This window comes from Lissotriton helveticus, chromosome 5_1, assembly GCF_964261635.1.
Source record: "Lissotriton helveticus chromosome 5_1, aLisHel1.1, whole genome shotgun sequence".
NCBI lineage: Eukaryota > Metazoa > Chordata > Amphibia > Caudata > Salamandridae > Lissotriton > Lissotriton helveticus.
Window position 1 is genome coordinate 110,524,739 of NC_136065.1, and position 16,374 is coordinate 110,541,112.

The 16,374-nt window shown below is 46.2% G+C and overlaps 1 protein-coding gene across 1 annotated transcript in view; it reads right to left on the reverse strand.

Moving 5' to 3' along the window:
- Positions 1-16,374, reverse strand: part of ADGRD2 (adhesion G protein-coupled receptor D2) — a 387,169-nt gene that overhangs the window by 345,472 nt on the left and 25,323 nt on the right. The window contains exon 4 of the mRNA XM_078640338.1: positions 9,972-10,070. Within this exon, the coding sequence (XP_078496464.1) occupies positions 9,972-10,070 (99 nt within the window). The remainder of the gene's footprint in view (positions 1-9,971; positions 10,071-16,374) is intronic.

Sequence of the window (16,374 nt, forward strand, 5' to 3'; positions counted from 1 at the left end):
TTTCCCTACTGGTGCAGTCACTGGAGAGGGAATAATAACTTGCACCCCTCCATTATCCAACACTTTCTCTACTGTTGCACTCAAACCATAAAAAAGCAAATATTTGCTTTGAAGTCAGCAGCAGATCCTCCTACTGTAAATTTGATTTACTAACGAGCATTCGCAGTGTTTCGTCTCGGGCTGAGCCATTGCTGCTGTTGACTGCCTAAAACCAAAAGTGCGCATGTCGGATTGGCCGACTGTCTTGTGATGGCCAGCCCAACATGCGCACTTGAGCAAACACCAATACCAGCTGTGTAACAGATGGACAGACTGCAGGCACTGGCTCCCACTCTGAAAAGAAGCATTGTGTGAGCCTGCTCCAACCAATCATGGCGCTGCTCTCATGCAGAGAATCACCAGGATTGGTTAGGTTTGTTGGCTCATCAATCAATCAATCAATCAATCATGCCATTTGTATAGCGCACTACTCACCCGGGAGGGTCTCAAGGCGCTTGGGGGGAGGGGTATGCTACTGCTCGAACAGCCAGGTCTTGAGTTGTTTCCTGAAGGCGAGATGGTCCTGGGTCAGCCGAAGGTGGATGGGGAGGGAGTTCCAAGTCTTGGCAGCCAGGTAAGAGAAGGATCTTCCTCCGGCGGTGGCTCTTCGGATGCGTGGTACGGCTGCGAGGGCGAGGCTGGTGGACCGTAGCTGGCGGGTGGGCGTGTAGAAGGTCAGGCGGTCGTTGAGGTACTTGGGGCCCAGGTCGTGGAGAGACTTGTGTGCGTGGGTGAGGAGCCGGAACGTGATCCTCTTATCGACGGGGAGCCAGTGCAGGTTCCTCAGGTGGCTGGAGATGTGGCTGCGTCGGGGGACATCCAGGATGAGTCGGGCGGAGGCGTTCTGGATGCGCTGGAGTCTTTTCTGTAGCTTGGCTGTGGTTCCGGCGTAGAGGGTGTTTCCGTAGTCCAGTCGGCTGGTGACGAGTGCCTGGGTGACAGTCTTCCTGGTCTCGGTCGGGATCCAGCGGAAGATCTTGCGAAGCATACGCAGGGTGTTGAAGCACGATGAGGAGACGGCGTTGACTTGTCTGGTCATCGAGAGTGAGGGGTCCAGGATGAAGCCCAGGTTGCGTGCGTGGTCGGTTGGCTTGGGTACGGTGCCCAGGGCTGGGGGCCACCAGGAGTCGTCCCAGGCGGAGGGCGAAGATCCCAGGATGAGGACTTCCGTCTTGTCCGAGTTCAGTTTCAGGCGGCTGTCCTTCATCCACTCGGCGACGTCTTTCATCCCTTCGTGTAGGCAGGTTCTGGTGGTGTCGGGGTCTCTGGTGAGGGAGAGGATCAGCTGGGTGTCGTCGGCGTAAGAGATGATGTTGAGGTTGTGCTGGCGTGCGATGGCTGCGAGAGGTTTCATGTAGATGTTGAAGAGGGTGGGGCTGAGTGAAGATCCTTGCGGGACGCCGCAGATGACTTTGGTGGCCTCGGAGCGAAACGGGGGGAGGCGGACTCTTTGTGTTCTTCCGGCGAAGAACGAGATGATCCACTCCAGTGCCTTCTCTTGGATACCGATGTTGCTGAGGCGCTGGACTAGGGTGCGGTGGCAGACCGTGTCGAACGCAGCGGAGAGGTCCAGGAGGATGAGGGCCACTGTTTCCCCCTTGTCGAGCAGGGTCCGGATGTCGTCGGTGGCTGCGATGAGGGCGGTCTCGGTGCTGTGGTTGGCTCTGAAGCCGGACTGCGAGGGGTCGAGGGATCCGTTCGTATCGAGGAAGGCGGTCAGCTGTCTGTTGACGATCTTCTAGATGACTTTAGCAGGAAAAGGGAGGAGCGAGATGGGGCGGAAGTTTTTGAGATCGGTGGGGTCCGCTGTAGGTTTCTTCAGGAGGGCGCTGATCTCGGCGTGCTTCCAGCTCTCCGGGAAGGTGGCGGTGTTGAAGGAGGCGTTGATGATGTTCCGGAGTTGGGGTGCGATGGTGGAGTCGGCCTTGTTGAAGCTGTGGTGTGGGCAGGGGTCGGTCGGTGATCCGTAGTGGATGGTGTTCATCACGCGGGCTGTGTCTTCGGTGGTCACCGTGGTCCAGGTGGGAAGGGTGTCGGTGGGGGGCATTGGTTCGACGGTTGGGTGCGTGGGTGGGGCGCCGAAGCTGTTGTGGATGTCGGCGATCTTGCGGTGGAAGAACGAGGCGAGGGAGTCGCAGAGGTCTTGTGACGGAGTGATGTCGTTGGTGCCGGTGCTGGGGTTGGAGAACTCCTTGACGATAGTGAAGAGCTCTTTGCTGTCGTGGGCGTTGTTGTCCAGTCTTTCCTTCAGGGATTTCTTCTTGGTGGTGCGGATGAGCTGGTGGTGCTTGCGGGTGGCGTGTTTGAGGGCGGTCATGTTGTCGGTGGTCCGGTCGAGGAGCCAGGCTTTCTCGAGGGTGCGGCAGGTCTTCTTGGAGTCCTTGAGGTCGTCGGTGAACCAGGATGCCTTCTTGCTTCGGGGTCTGCTGGGAGGGTTCTTTAGTGGTGCGAGGTCGTCAGCGCAGGCGGTCAGCCACTGTGTGAAGTTGCGGGCTGCTTCGTTGGGGTCCGTTGTGTTGGCGGGTGGGCTCTGGCTGAGGGAGGTGGTGAGCTGGTCTGCGGTGATCTTGCTCCAATTCCTGTGAGGTACCTGTTGCGGGTGGTGGTGGGTCGTGGATCTTTTGAAGCTGAAGTGAACGCAGCTGTGGTCGGTCCAGTGGAGTCCGGTGGCGTGGCTGAAGGTGATGTACTTGCTGGAAGAGAAGACGGGATCAAGCGTGTGGCCGGCGTAGTGGGTGGGGGTGTTGACCAGTTGCTTGAGTCCGAGGTTGGCGAGGTTTTCCAGCAGGGCGGTGGTGTTGCGGTCCTTGTTGTTCTCCAGGTGGAAGTTGAGGTCCCCGAGGAGGATGTAGTCGGTGGAGGGGAGGGCGTGCGGGCTGATGAAGTCTGTGATGTCTTGGCTGAATTGTGTGCGTGGTCGCGGGGGTCTGTAGACGAGGGTGCCTCTGAGGGTCGTCTTAGGGTCGGTGTGAATCTGGAAGTGGAGATGTTCGGCTGCGGCGAAGGAGTCGTTGGCGTCGGTCGTGATGCGGATGGTGTTCCTGTGGACGATGGCGATGCCACCTCCGGTCTGGTTGATGCGGTCCCTCCTGATGATCTTGTACCCGTCCGGGATGGCGATGGCGATGTCGGGTGCAGAGGAGGCGTTCATCTAGGTTTCCGTGAGGAAGGAGACGTCCGGTGATGTAGCGTCGAGGAGGTTCCAGAGTTCCACGGCGTGTCTGTGGACGGAGCGGGTGTTGATCAGGATGCACTTGAGGTGGTTGCTGCTGGTGTTTGTCTTGGCGGGTGCAGGGCAGGTTCGGAGGCAGGTGAACTTGCAGGTGCAGCAGGTGAAGGGTCCGTGGGTGCGTCTCGGGGTGGCTCGGCAGCAGGCGTGGGTCCGGCCGGCATTGAGTGCGTTGAGAGTGGCGTCGTCGTAGGTCAGTCGGGTCGTCTTGCCTCGGCGGGGAGGGCCAGGGGTCCTGGCGCTGGGCGCTCAATCGGCGCTCCCGCTGCGCGCGTCCGCTGCGCGCGTCCGCTGCGCGGTCGCTCTGGGGGCATCATAAGTAAGGAGCCGGGAGGGAGGAGCAGCTGGGTGGCGGGAGCGGGGCGGCGAATGGAATCACAGGGGGGCGGGCCGCAGGGAGGCAGCGGCGGGAAATTCCAAGAAGCAGCGGGCAGCGGGAAATTCCCAGGAGCAGCGGGAAATTCCCAGGAGCAGCGGGCAGCGAGCGAAGGAATCTGCAGGCAGGAGGCGGCAAGGCAGGCAGGAGCGGCAGCAGTGAGTGGGGCGACCAAGCCCTGTGGAGGGCTGAGCGGTCACCTCAGGCTCCGTGGTTTTCTTCTGGAAACAGAACAGTAGACAGCCGAAGACAAGTGGATGAACAGATGTGATCAGTAAGTGCTTTTGTTTGCCATTTATAATTTATTTAAGTTACATGATTTCCTAGTGTGCAGCAAGGTGTGCACAGCCTCGGGCAGAAAGGGGTCACGGCTCTGCACTTCATGACGAGGCACAGTGGAATCTGTATCTGTTTCTTTAGGCTATTTACTCATTTTCTTGCCTTGTGTCCCTCTTCATTCGATCCTTTCCTGTTCCTACGACTCAGAATACCTCCTTCCTCTCTTTTCCTTTCTTCTTTTCCTTCCTCTGTCCCTTCTGAACTCCGCCCCCCGCCCCCCACCTGTCCCTTCTCCCCTCCTCTCTTCTCTCCCTGATGATCTTGGTAAATGCATTTAAAAAGGCTGCTTCCCTTTGCTGAATACTCACAGGTTTGAGATAAAGACCCGCGGCATGCATGGAAGACCAGTACACCTTTCTCTGTTTTCAAATTAATATTTGCATCAGTGTGCACTTGTCATAGTCATACAAAGCTTTATTAGGTATCATAAAAAACATCCACAACAGAAGTTGTACAGAAGAAAAAAAAAACATGCATCCAATTCATTTCACTTTCTAGTAATAAATGACATTTGTATTCAATATAAACGTGAGCTCATCTTATTAAAAACTTGCATCAATTAATTTAACTTTGTATTAATAAATTACAGTTATGAGCAATGTAAACATGAATCTTATTAAAAACATATAATTTACAATCTCTCATTATGCATTACTTTTAAAACATTCCCTAGGTTTTCCCCTTTTTTTCCTGAGGGATACAGTTGAACGTTATTTTTATATTCGCTTCCACATTACTCTTTCTCCCACGGATTACTTATCGCCTTTGTAAATTTGCCGTTTATCATGACCTAAGTGATGGCAAGTAGTATATTTTTTCTAGCATAGAAACCAGCCCATAAAAAAGATGATATTCCACAGCACATCTCTAATGTTGGCAGCAATTGTAAAAATAGGTATGCAGGACGACATTGTGTAAAAGAAAATGTTTTAATAAACTGAGGGACATACCTCTTCCTATATACAGTATAAAATTTAGAAAACAATACCACGTGCATTCTATTCTGGGGCAATCTGTCATTACAAAGGCAATTTGGGAGGTTTAAAGATCAATTGTTCATTGTGGGGAAGGTAATTAGTCTGTTGAATATATCAGTCTTAAACGTGTGAGAACAAACCTATGATAAGCATTTAAAACAGTTTTAAGACATGGCTGTATGTTAAAAGTAGTTAAAATCAATTGGTTTTTTAAAACACTAGGGGGCCCATTATAATGTCGGGCGGATTGCCTCCGCCACTCTGGCGGTAGCCACCGCCGGCCTGGCGGAGGCAATCCGCCCGACACCTATGCCCGGATTCCCCCCCGCCGTATTAGGATGGCGGGGGGAGCGTGGCGGACGGAAAGACCGTCCGCCGCTTTACCGCCGCGGTACAATGTCCACATATAGGTGCCTTTCCGCGGCAAAGGCAGGCGGTGTTTGCTGCGGGGGCCCCCTGCGGGGCCCCCAGGTGATGCCGGTTTAGGGGGAGGACAGGGGGGAACCTATGGTACCCCCCCACATTTGCATATGCAAAGCGGCAGGCACCGCGCGGTGCCTGCCGCTTTGCACATGCAAATGCGTTCACGGGTGTTTTGCATTGTGGCGGGCGGTGCAGAGTGCACCGCCCGCCACAATGCAAAACATGGAGGACGTGCCCGCCACAGTGGCGGGCACATCCTAATTCCCCCTACCGGACCCCCGCCCTTATGGCAGGCGGTCCCGTTCTCCGACAAAGTCCGCCCGCCATCCTAATGAGCCCCCAGGTGTAAGAAGTTCAGTAGTCAATTTAAGGGTTTCCAAATGTGCCATTGCATCACTTTTTATAATTTTTCTACTGATCATATGTAGTGATTCTGGTTTCTCAAAATATTCAGGATGAGCCATGTCACAAAAGAAACGCTGGACATACGCCAACCATACAATGCGTGAAAGTGCTGATTTAAGACAGTCACCAATTATTGCTTGATTAAGATCTGTGTGGTCTGAGGTCCAGATTTTGTGCCACAACATAATTGGTTCTAGCTTAATCATGTCTGTGACAAAAGGGGTGCCAAGTTCGGTGTGGGACACATATACTGAAATTCTTTTGGACATTGCTAAAAGGTATCTAAAAAAAATATTTTCTGTTAATTGCACCTCTTCGCATTTCTTGTATCCCCACATGCCTGCACCATATAATGCTATGCTAAGGTGCTTTGCTTTATATATCTTCAACATCCTCTCGGGGTTTGAGCCCAATCATGTTGCAAATCTTCTGAGAGCCCAAGGGGCCTTACTAAATGATTTCTTTCTATTGTCGATGGCATTGTTCCATGAGTTGTCTTTGTCGAATAGGACCCATAGATAGGAAAAGTGAACCCAAACTTTCTTCCAGATATTGTTATATCCTTACATTTCGTGTTACTCTTCCCACACTCCATGATGTAAGTTTTTGATTGGTTCACTTGGCAGCCCAGTACCTTTATATAATCGACAAAGCTAGTGAGCAGCGACTGTAAGGCCAATGGAGTGCAGGACATGAGGACTGCATCATCAGCACAAAGGAGGGCTGGGACTGGACGTGTACCCATTTGTGGGAGATCTTTTGTAACTGCTACTAACTCCTCTCCCGTGCTGTTAATGTATAGTGAAAACAGGAACAGGGCTAGGACGCATCCCTGTCTCACCCCTCTCTCCACGCCGAAAGTTTCTGTGCATTCTCCTCTGGCACTATACCTAACCTTAGCTCTGCACGCCGTATATAGGTCTCTCAAGAAGATGATAATCTGCATCTCTACCCCCATGCCTTTCAGTTTTGACCAGAGCTTGTCATGTATTACACAGTCAAAAGCAGATGAGAGATCTACAAATGCTAGGGAGAGCATCCCCTTTCTGATCTTCACATATTTCCCAATTAATATTTAGGTTAAGACTCTGTTCTATCATCCCAATCCCAATACGGAAGCGGTATTGGAGGTCTGACAGTTTCTGATGTAATTCTGCCCAGTTTTGTAATCTCTCAAGGATTATACGTCCCACTATCTTGGCTAGGGAGTCGATCAAAGAGATTGGCCTGTAGCAAGCGGGATTGAAACGGTCTCCCTTTTTGTAAATAGGGACAATGTTTGACTCTCCCCATGAAGGCAAAAAACCTGCAGTGCATGTGGCCCTCAATACTACAGTCAATAGTGGTCCCCACAGAGCGATGTTATCTTCATGCAAATCTACTGGGATGGCGTCAAGTGCTGGTGCTTTGCTGTTTTTACTTGCTTGTATCGCTTTGGTAACTTCTTCCACGGAAAATGGGGCAATAAACTTGGTTTGACAAGGGATTACTTCCTCAATTCTAGGCGATCCCTGGACCTGAAAATTCTTCATGGGGGGTGCAGTGTAAATGCTGGAAAAATGCTTAATCCATTCTTCTTCTAGTATTGCACTTATCAATGGCATGATCAATTCTGTCAATCTATTGGAATTAAATAGTTGAAAAACACTTTTAAGACGGAAAATTAGGGAGCAGGATAATAAAATAGAGTGCAGGTGAAGAGGCAGGGTGTACTTCACACTCAACCTTTGATTTGATAGACACTAATATGTTGGACCGTATGGACTATTACACTCTAACTGATCTAGCATTTTGGCAATTCAATTTCATTAAAAACAGTTTGCAGCCAATTGCCTTTTGGATCAATGATTTAATATTTTATTTAATAAAGGCTTCATAGATACATTGTTGAGAGCATTTCTAAGCATTAAACACGTTATTAAAGTTTTAAAATCCATGGTAGAGTCTGGAGCCTGTCACCGGATCCCACCAACGAGTGCCTGTGCTACGACATTGGTCGGTACTTAAGATGAGAGCTCCCTTTGTTCTGTCTATCCTGTGCATTGCCCCTCTTTTTTATTCCAGGCCTCTTTAAGGTATTCAGACACCCTTACTGTCATTTAAAAGTCTGGCCTCCTAAAAGGAAAAGCGACATTATGATTTTGTCTGCCTCAGTGCTTAATTTGAGGCATTGTTTTCCGGTCCTCAGCACCGGCATTTAATTGTCAACATCGGCACTTATGACAGTCCGCCACAGGGTAGCGGTGTCTGAGATGCTCATAACAGTTAATTAGTAATTCAATATGCATTAGAAATGACTATCCTGCCGCCCAAGCCATTCTTATAGCTTTGGGGGCCTGAAATAGTCCGTGGGGTGTGCACTTGTGGGGTACCTATGGTACCGACCTGCATTTGCATGCACAACGTGGGAGGCACCGCGTGGTGCCTGCCTCGTTGTGCATGCAAATGCACAAATGCCTTTTTTACATTGCGGCAGGTGCTGCTGAAAGCATTGCCCGCCGCAATGTAAAAAATGCTGGATGCGCCCGCCTGTGTGGCGGGTGCAACCTAATCAGCATCACGGGACTACCGCACATATGGTGGGCGGTCCCTTTGACCACCCACCATCGTAATAGACCCCTTAGTATTTGAGATGTTTCTATCATTGGCTGCATGGCAGGGGTAATATGTGGTGCAAGCTGCAGTGGCTTCCTGACGAGAGCCCTGGCACTTCTTTATTTTTTTACAAATCAAGCACTGGTCGGCCTTCCTTGCTGACACTGAGGAAAAAACTCTTCATCCAGTGAGGCCCCTCACTTTTAACAACAGGGCCTTAACTGGCAGATTTGTGTAGGTTTTGCTGCCTGAAACATGTTTATTCCAGGGAGGCGGCTCACTTTGATTCCCATTATATCTCCCCTTAATGTTCGAGAAGAACAAGGTGCCTGAGAGCCGATCATTAAGGTGTTCATTCATTTATCACTCTGCAGATAGGGCAGCGATGCAAACACAACCCACGCGGACCTGAAGTGAGGCAGGAAGTCAAGGTGCGCCAGAAAAGCAAAGCACAAAGTGGCTTATTTACAAGGCCCTTGCGCCACTTTTGCGTCACTTTTCCCATGTTAAAAATGACGCAAAAGTGGCGCCAGGGCCTTGTAAATCTGCCCCAAAATGCGTGTGGAGTGCATCGTTATTTAACAGCCAACACTGTAAATGAAAGAAATGGCCACAGAGCATGTGCTGAAAGCCCCACAGCGTACAACAGGGATATCAGCCAGCATTCCAGCCCTCTGTTCATGCCACTAATCCTGAGTACCCCTTGGCCCGCCGCTCCGTCAAGTGCACGGTCATTGGCAAAGTGCAGGTTAGGACATCCATGGCTGACCCTGTGCATACCATGGTTTGTGTATGCCTATACAGGCTGGCCCTGTGAAGGGGTTGCTGTCTGTCTCTCCTACCACTGCACTTTAATATTCCACCCATGAGCATGAAGCCTCTTTTGTGCTTCTTACAGTCATGGCTCTCTTCCCTTATTTAAAAAATACCAAACCTCCCCTCCCTTTCAAACTCAAGAGCTGCAAGCCAATTTTAACCAATTACTTGAACCAAACTGGCCTGAGACAGGAATGCTAAATTGGGCTTAGCCGAAGCAAAACAGCACTTTTGAAAAAAGGGCTTCTTACACTGGGTACTGACTGGTCAGCCTCACTTCACCACATGACCACATTTACTCTATATGATATGCCATGCTTCATGTCTTAGATTTATGGAGCATGGTAATGCAAGAGGTTGTGCCAATAACCAGGGAGGTGAACTGTGGTTCTACTGAATAAGCAGCTTCCTACATCATTATCATATGAAATCTCTTTAGTGATGTCATAACTGCACTTTCACAATTGTCTTATTAAGCTTCTTGCTTTCTCAAAATTGCTTGAAAATGCACCATTTGCAATCTCTTTTTCAAACTTTTCTTCAGGGGGCAATCCCACCGAACCCCCCTTATAATGGTCAGGCTCGCTCGCCAGGAAATTTTACGTCACACCACTTTCAATTGTCGCTAGCCGCCACTGGTTTTAGTAGTTGTTTTATTACCCATTTGGTCCCAAATTAGAACTTCCGGGGATACATAGGACATCAGCGTCAATGCACATAACCAGTGGTAATTAATTTGATGTTTAAAATGAGACAGAACAACCCTACTTACCCCTGGGATAGCGGCAAACAAAGGGCAAGGACTGCATGCAGGAGATGAACCCTGGGTTCTTCTTCCCAGATTCAAGTATCTTGCATTCTTCCGATGGTCCTGCATGAAAAACAGACAATAAATAGGCTCACCTGTAAACCACAGATGTGTATTCTACTCTTGAAGAAACTCACAACTTTCAAACAAACAGAAACAGTGAAGTTCAGAAGACAGGGATCGGAAAGGATAGGGCCATAAAAGTTATAAGCAAGAGATGCAATCTCAAGAGATACAATATATTTGTAGGTAAAGCTTGGAATTGTAGCTATAAAGTGGCTGAGTTGTCTTCATGCGTGGATGAGTTAGTAGGTGGTCAGATAATGAGAACTGATGATGAAGTGGATGAAGAATAAAATAAAACTAAAAGTGACGTTGGCTGAAATCTAATATATTATTCTGTCTTTTGTGACGGTGAACATCTAAAGGATAAGGCTAAACAGCAGCTGGTCTGCCAGGAAATTGCATTTGTCTCATAGAGAGAGAAAAACAATTCAGATAGTAGGGGTCTTCTGAACAGTAGCACGGATTTCGCAAGTCACATCCCTTTTCCCTCAGAGGAAAACTAAGGGTGTGGGGGGAGTTTAAGATCTTCTTTTTTATGGTCTCATTTGACAGCACAGTTGTTGAAAAGTCAATTATGTGAGAACACCAGGAGAGGGACTTTGGCTCCACCCACATATTGGAAGCCAGGAGTACATGTTCTTATTGGGCAGAAGTTGTGTGCTTCCACAAAAATAAAGTGAAGGCTCTCCACACAGCTGTGATCAGTTCTTTTATTTATCCAGATGCCTGAGATTGAACTTTCAAGAGCAAACATATGCCATTAAAAAAGCCTTATCTAACTAATTAATTTATGGAGTTTTTCTTTGGCAGAAGCACAGGGTGAGGAGGGCAGTCATTTACCTACATGCATTTTTAGGTCTGGTTTGATAGTGCAACTGCCACCTCACCTTTTACCCTACACCAATATTATTCTGCAGTTCTCTACTTCTATACAAATACACACCAATTCCTATGCTATCTACTTGCACAATGCAGTGAAAAATGGAATTCTAGCAGTTGCCTAAGCTAGATTACTGCATTGTGCTCCATTACAAAAACTCATTGGCAATCTTTGATTCTTATTACAAATACCAAAAGATGATTTTTAGAAAAGGTGGCTATCTCTGCCGAAGCCCTGGCAGGACCGGTTCCTCCACTCTCCCACCACCTGCAGTGTATGTAATTACATTTCCCCAAAATAGAAAACAGACCACAAAAGGCAAGAATGGACGTTGTAGGTCCTTTGCCAAGGGCAGAATAGCCCTGTTGGTGCAGCCGCCTTGCAGTGCAATTACTACCAGCAAGGGAAGAGCAATTAAAGAACAATACACTCTAAATTTATGGCTGTGCTTATTGTAAGTGACAAGATGGTTGACACAAACTGTACACGCAAAGAGAGGCAAGAGCTTTAAGAAATTTCCCATTGTATAGATGTAAGTACAAAGTGTGAGAAGCTCTTAGGATCGGGCTTTTCCATAGACTAACTCGTTCTTCTTCCCCGGGGCGGTGGGGCGTGACCATGCGCAGAGGACCAGTTTAACTTTTCCACCACTGGGAAGAGGTGGTGCCTCATTTTATTAGGTACACCCATGTGAGGACAAAGGATCTTCTGGAAAGCCCAATGTGGGACCTTTGAAGTTGGGGAGAGTATGTAAATATGCTTTTGCAGGGGTTGGGGATTTCCACCAGCTGCTGCTGTATTACTCCATTTGTTTCCCTTATTTTACAACTATTTTCATTCGCAAGTGGGGTATCACCTGGGTATCCCATAAGGCAAATACCCCATATTATATTTTTCATGCTCTGTAATTTGACCCCACAACTCAGAACCCAAACATTTGCACAAACACTTATTTGCACACAGATTGTGAATTAGATGGCACCTCAGAATTAGCCTCACAGACTGTGCAAAATCTTTCAAGGGTAGTTGAAATATTTTTCGAAGGAATTTTGTTTTCAGTGGTGATGTCTTAGGGTATCCACTATAATATATGTATTTTTTTCATTTTCTTATGAACCCGTAAGAATCACTTTCTAATAAAAAAAAGAAACACATAACATTATTTATTAGCATTTTTAAAAAGGTGTGACAGCCTTAATTGAACAAATATATTTTTCACATATGAGTTCCGCCTTATATGGCCTACTATGTATCAAAAGGTGATCAAATGTTCTTGTAGCAATTTGCTGTGTAACTCCAGATAAACCAGCAGGTATGAAACAAATGTATTAATGACATGAGAGAAACCTGGTATATTAAATGAGAATGTCCATTTGTTAAATTAATAATCCTTGCTTTAAATTAATTAGTTTAATCCTAAAAGCCTATACTTTTTGTCTATGTGGACTTATTCCTAGGTTGCTAAATATAATCTATGAACAATGTAACAAAGGAATGATTTTAGAAATCTTTTATCTAATAAAGTTTTTTACATTTTATTCAGATTTTTAAGTATTGAACTATTGTCCTGAAGAAGGTAACGATTCACTTTAGCACCGAAACGCTGCGTTGACAATTGTTCCTCATGTATTCATTGTACATATTGTTTCCTTTTTAAAAAAATATGACGAGTCTATGATTTTAATGTTTTTTTAACTTTGTAAGTATTAATTGTAAGAGTCATGTTTTCTGAATAAAATCTAATTGATAGTACATTCCTTTGAATTTATATATTTAATTGGAAATGTATTATTCTGTGTATGATTCTGTATATTTGTCTGTAAATTTAGCAACCTGGTAAAATTTGTCCTACTATATTTTAGTGTATGGCCTTGTTTAATTAAACTGACCAATCTGGTTAGAGGATTTAAACCTCTTGTTTTCAGAGTAGAAGGAGAAGGGAACTTTGTGTTTTGCTTCAGTATCTATACCCATCCCTTTTCCAAGTACTAGGGTACCTCCCAAACCTTTTGAGTCTGTGTAACTCTAGGGCACACATTTGACGCTTTTGCCCCATCATATAAACAAGATTAAGGTGTTGGATCCTGTCACCAACAATATAGTCTGTTCTGTCATTTTCATAAATATTTCTGTTAATGTTTGTCCATGCAAACAGTCATATAGATACCACCCAATACCACTCTTAATATTACCAATAGTTATGACAGACAACAATGAATTGCAGCCTCATAATTAAATAATGGAATCCATAAACAGAGGGGAAAGGCATCACACAGAAAGACATCATTGAGAGCAGTCTATTGAGGCTGACATCAGGCTGCACACATTCAGTGCCGATCGCATACAACCATACTCTTATACTCCCATTCAAGCATGCAAAAAAGCATCTAAGATTATCAATTGGTCAATCATAACTTTAAATGTCTTTGAAAACATTAACATTTACAATAAAATGTATCTAAACGGCTGGTACCTTAATGGATTATTAAAGGAATTTTGAACTTTTGTGGCATTTACGGATACAGCGTCCCTTATTTTGAAAAATATCCTTGCATATAAACTTTATCAACCACACACGGTGGAGATTTGAAATTTACTGGCGGTGCATTTCAAAGTTTGGTTCAATACTGATTTTTCCCAAGGATTTGGGATATACTCTCAGGGCAGGGAGTATTTGAATATTGCACGCTATATGAAAGATTGAGTTTACATAAATACTGGTGATATTTGAGTTGGTGCTTTCAAAGGAAAAAACTAAAGTGGTCCACTGCCTATTTTGTTTTGTATAAAATTATGTATCTAAACTGTATAGATAATACCACAATACCCAATTCAAATGTAAAATGAACTGTTAAATATTTCAGATTCTCCATTATATCCTTTGCAAAATGTACTCAGACCACTGTATCAGTCAACAAATACCCGCGTTCCAGTGAGTTTTCAATCCTGTATATTGACAGTGGCCACCTGGATGAAACATGCAGGTAGATGCATCAAGCATTTTTGCAAGCGCAAACGGTGCGAATCGCAAAATTTGGCAGTTTGCGCCTGCAAAAATGGCATTGAGATGCATCAAGGGTTCATGCACTCGCAATTTAAGAATTCGCAAATAATTGCAAGTTCTCAAATTGCGATTGCATTTAAGGAATCGCAATTTGCGATTCCTTAAATGCAATGCAAGAACCATTCCAAGATTGCGAATTCGCAATCTGGGGCCGCTATTTACCGCGAAGTCAAAGTATGTGGTAAATAGCAAAAACTTTGTGCATTTTTCTGAGCTGTATGTTACACACACACATGACCTTGGGACATGTGTGTGCGCAACACCAGTGAACATTACCATTTCAGGGGTGCAACAGAGTGTCATTTAGACACCCTGGCACCCTTGAAATTGCGGCACATTTGCGATTCGCTAATTGCTCATCGCAAATAAGGAATGACTCCCCATTCATTCCTATGGGCCTTTAGGCCCATAGGAATGAATGGGAAAGCCATTCTTTATTTGCGATTAGCAATTAGCGAATCGCAAATAAGGAATCAGTAGAAATCGCCAATAATATTGCGATTCCTACATGCATCCCGTTTTGCGAGTCTTTAATAGCGAATCCTTAAAATTCGCTATTAAAGACTCGCAAAACATAACTTTGTTGCATGATCCCTTAGACTCAGGTTTTCATCTTTGGTGGTCCTCCCCTGGTATGGTCATCAGCCTGGTGTCCTCCTGAGTTAGGTACGACAGTCCCTCTTCTGCCTCCACATATATTCTTAAAATACTTTTTAAGAGTGCACTTTCCTTTTTATGTTATATCAATAAAATTACTTCAACTAGTTTCTTTCATCTCAGTGTCTTCTGCAAGGTGATCCCTCTTATTTCTTGTGACTCTTACTTACGTCTTTTTCAAGCCACTATAAAGTCGAGAATAGTCTTTATTCCTTCCTTCCTCCACTTCTCTTCTCTTTTTTCTTTCTTCCTTTTCCATTACTTGCCTTCTTAATTTCTTACATAAAACCTCTAATAACATCTAGGGGTGAGTGGAATGTTTCGTTCCACCCACAAAATTGGTGAAATTGTGATCCTCCACGTTGATCTTTAACGAGGAGTTCCGGCCAAATTCTGCCAATCGCAGCATGGCAGAATTGATCTCCTGCAAGGCTCCAGAAAATACATGAGGGTGAGACTTGGTATCCACTAGTGCAATTTTCTAATGCGAGTCGTCACGGTCATAGAGTCGCCCCTCAAGTAGATTTGCTGCAGCTTGAGTACATTTTTTACGTGCAACACGTGGTGCTGTTCATGCTGATTTTTGAACACTGCTCGTGCTACCACCGCTAAATTGCAGCATGAGCAGAGCGAGCTGTGTATTTTCTGCCCATTGGCAGAACTCCACGGAATCAGCAGGAGTTTTTATGTAACTCTTCACAATTCTGCGGCGTAAAACTCCACGAGTTGCGTCCACACCAAATAATATCTGACATGGCTTATAATGTTGGTATTTTGTTTTTTCTGCCAATATTGTGAGTTTCAATATTGTAATACATATTTTGATGTATCTAGTCATTATATTGTATTTATTTACTTTATTTGCTGATTTTTAAATTAACAGCCATGCACGTTCTGTTTTATTATACTCTATTCAATAAAATCTTTAAGCAAAAAAAGATAATGTCCTGAATGGATTATTGCAATCCATTTTGCCCTGGCCTTCCGAGCGACTTGATCCAATGTCTCTAAGGCTAGGCCCTGCTGGTGCGGTGTGCGGGTGGTCTTTTCCAGCCATGCTGACATATTCCTGTGACACCTTGCGAGACTTAGGACGCCGGACTGCTAGGTGTAGTATACCTCTCTTACATCCGTTAGTTGGTCCTTATCATTGTGCTGGCTGTCAGTGGTTTTTAGAGCGAGCCACTTCCATCGCCCCTACGCATTCGGTGGCAGCCGTTTGCAGTAACCGCCCTGAGCATGCTCTCCGCATTTTTAGTTTCAATGCCAGGTCTCTGGTGTCGCACTATCAGGCCGTATTCGACCTGTTGCAGGATGAAAGCCCGGACATCGTGGCCATCACCGAGACATGGCTGAAAGACGAGGACGCGGCCATTATTAATCTGGCATTCCCCTCGGACTATACAGTCCTCACCCTTAATCGATCTTCTAGGGGAGGGGGAATTGCCCTGGCTGTTCGTTCTAGTTTTACTTGCTGCTGGTCTGCACTGACCATTGCGGGATGTGAAAGTGCGGTGTTTAAGATTCTTGTTACCCCTCATTTTTCACTCTCGGGGATGGTGGTCTATCGCCCCCCAGGGAGCGAGGCGGCGTTTCGCGCTGCTTTCCCTGACGTGGTCAGCTCCTTGGTGGTAGGGTGTCCCAATTTTTCCATCTTGGGGGACCTCAATCTCCATTTCGACAGACCCAACTTACCCGTG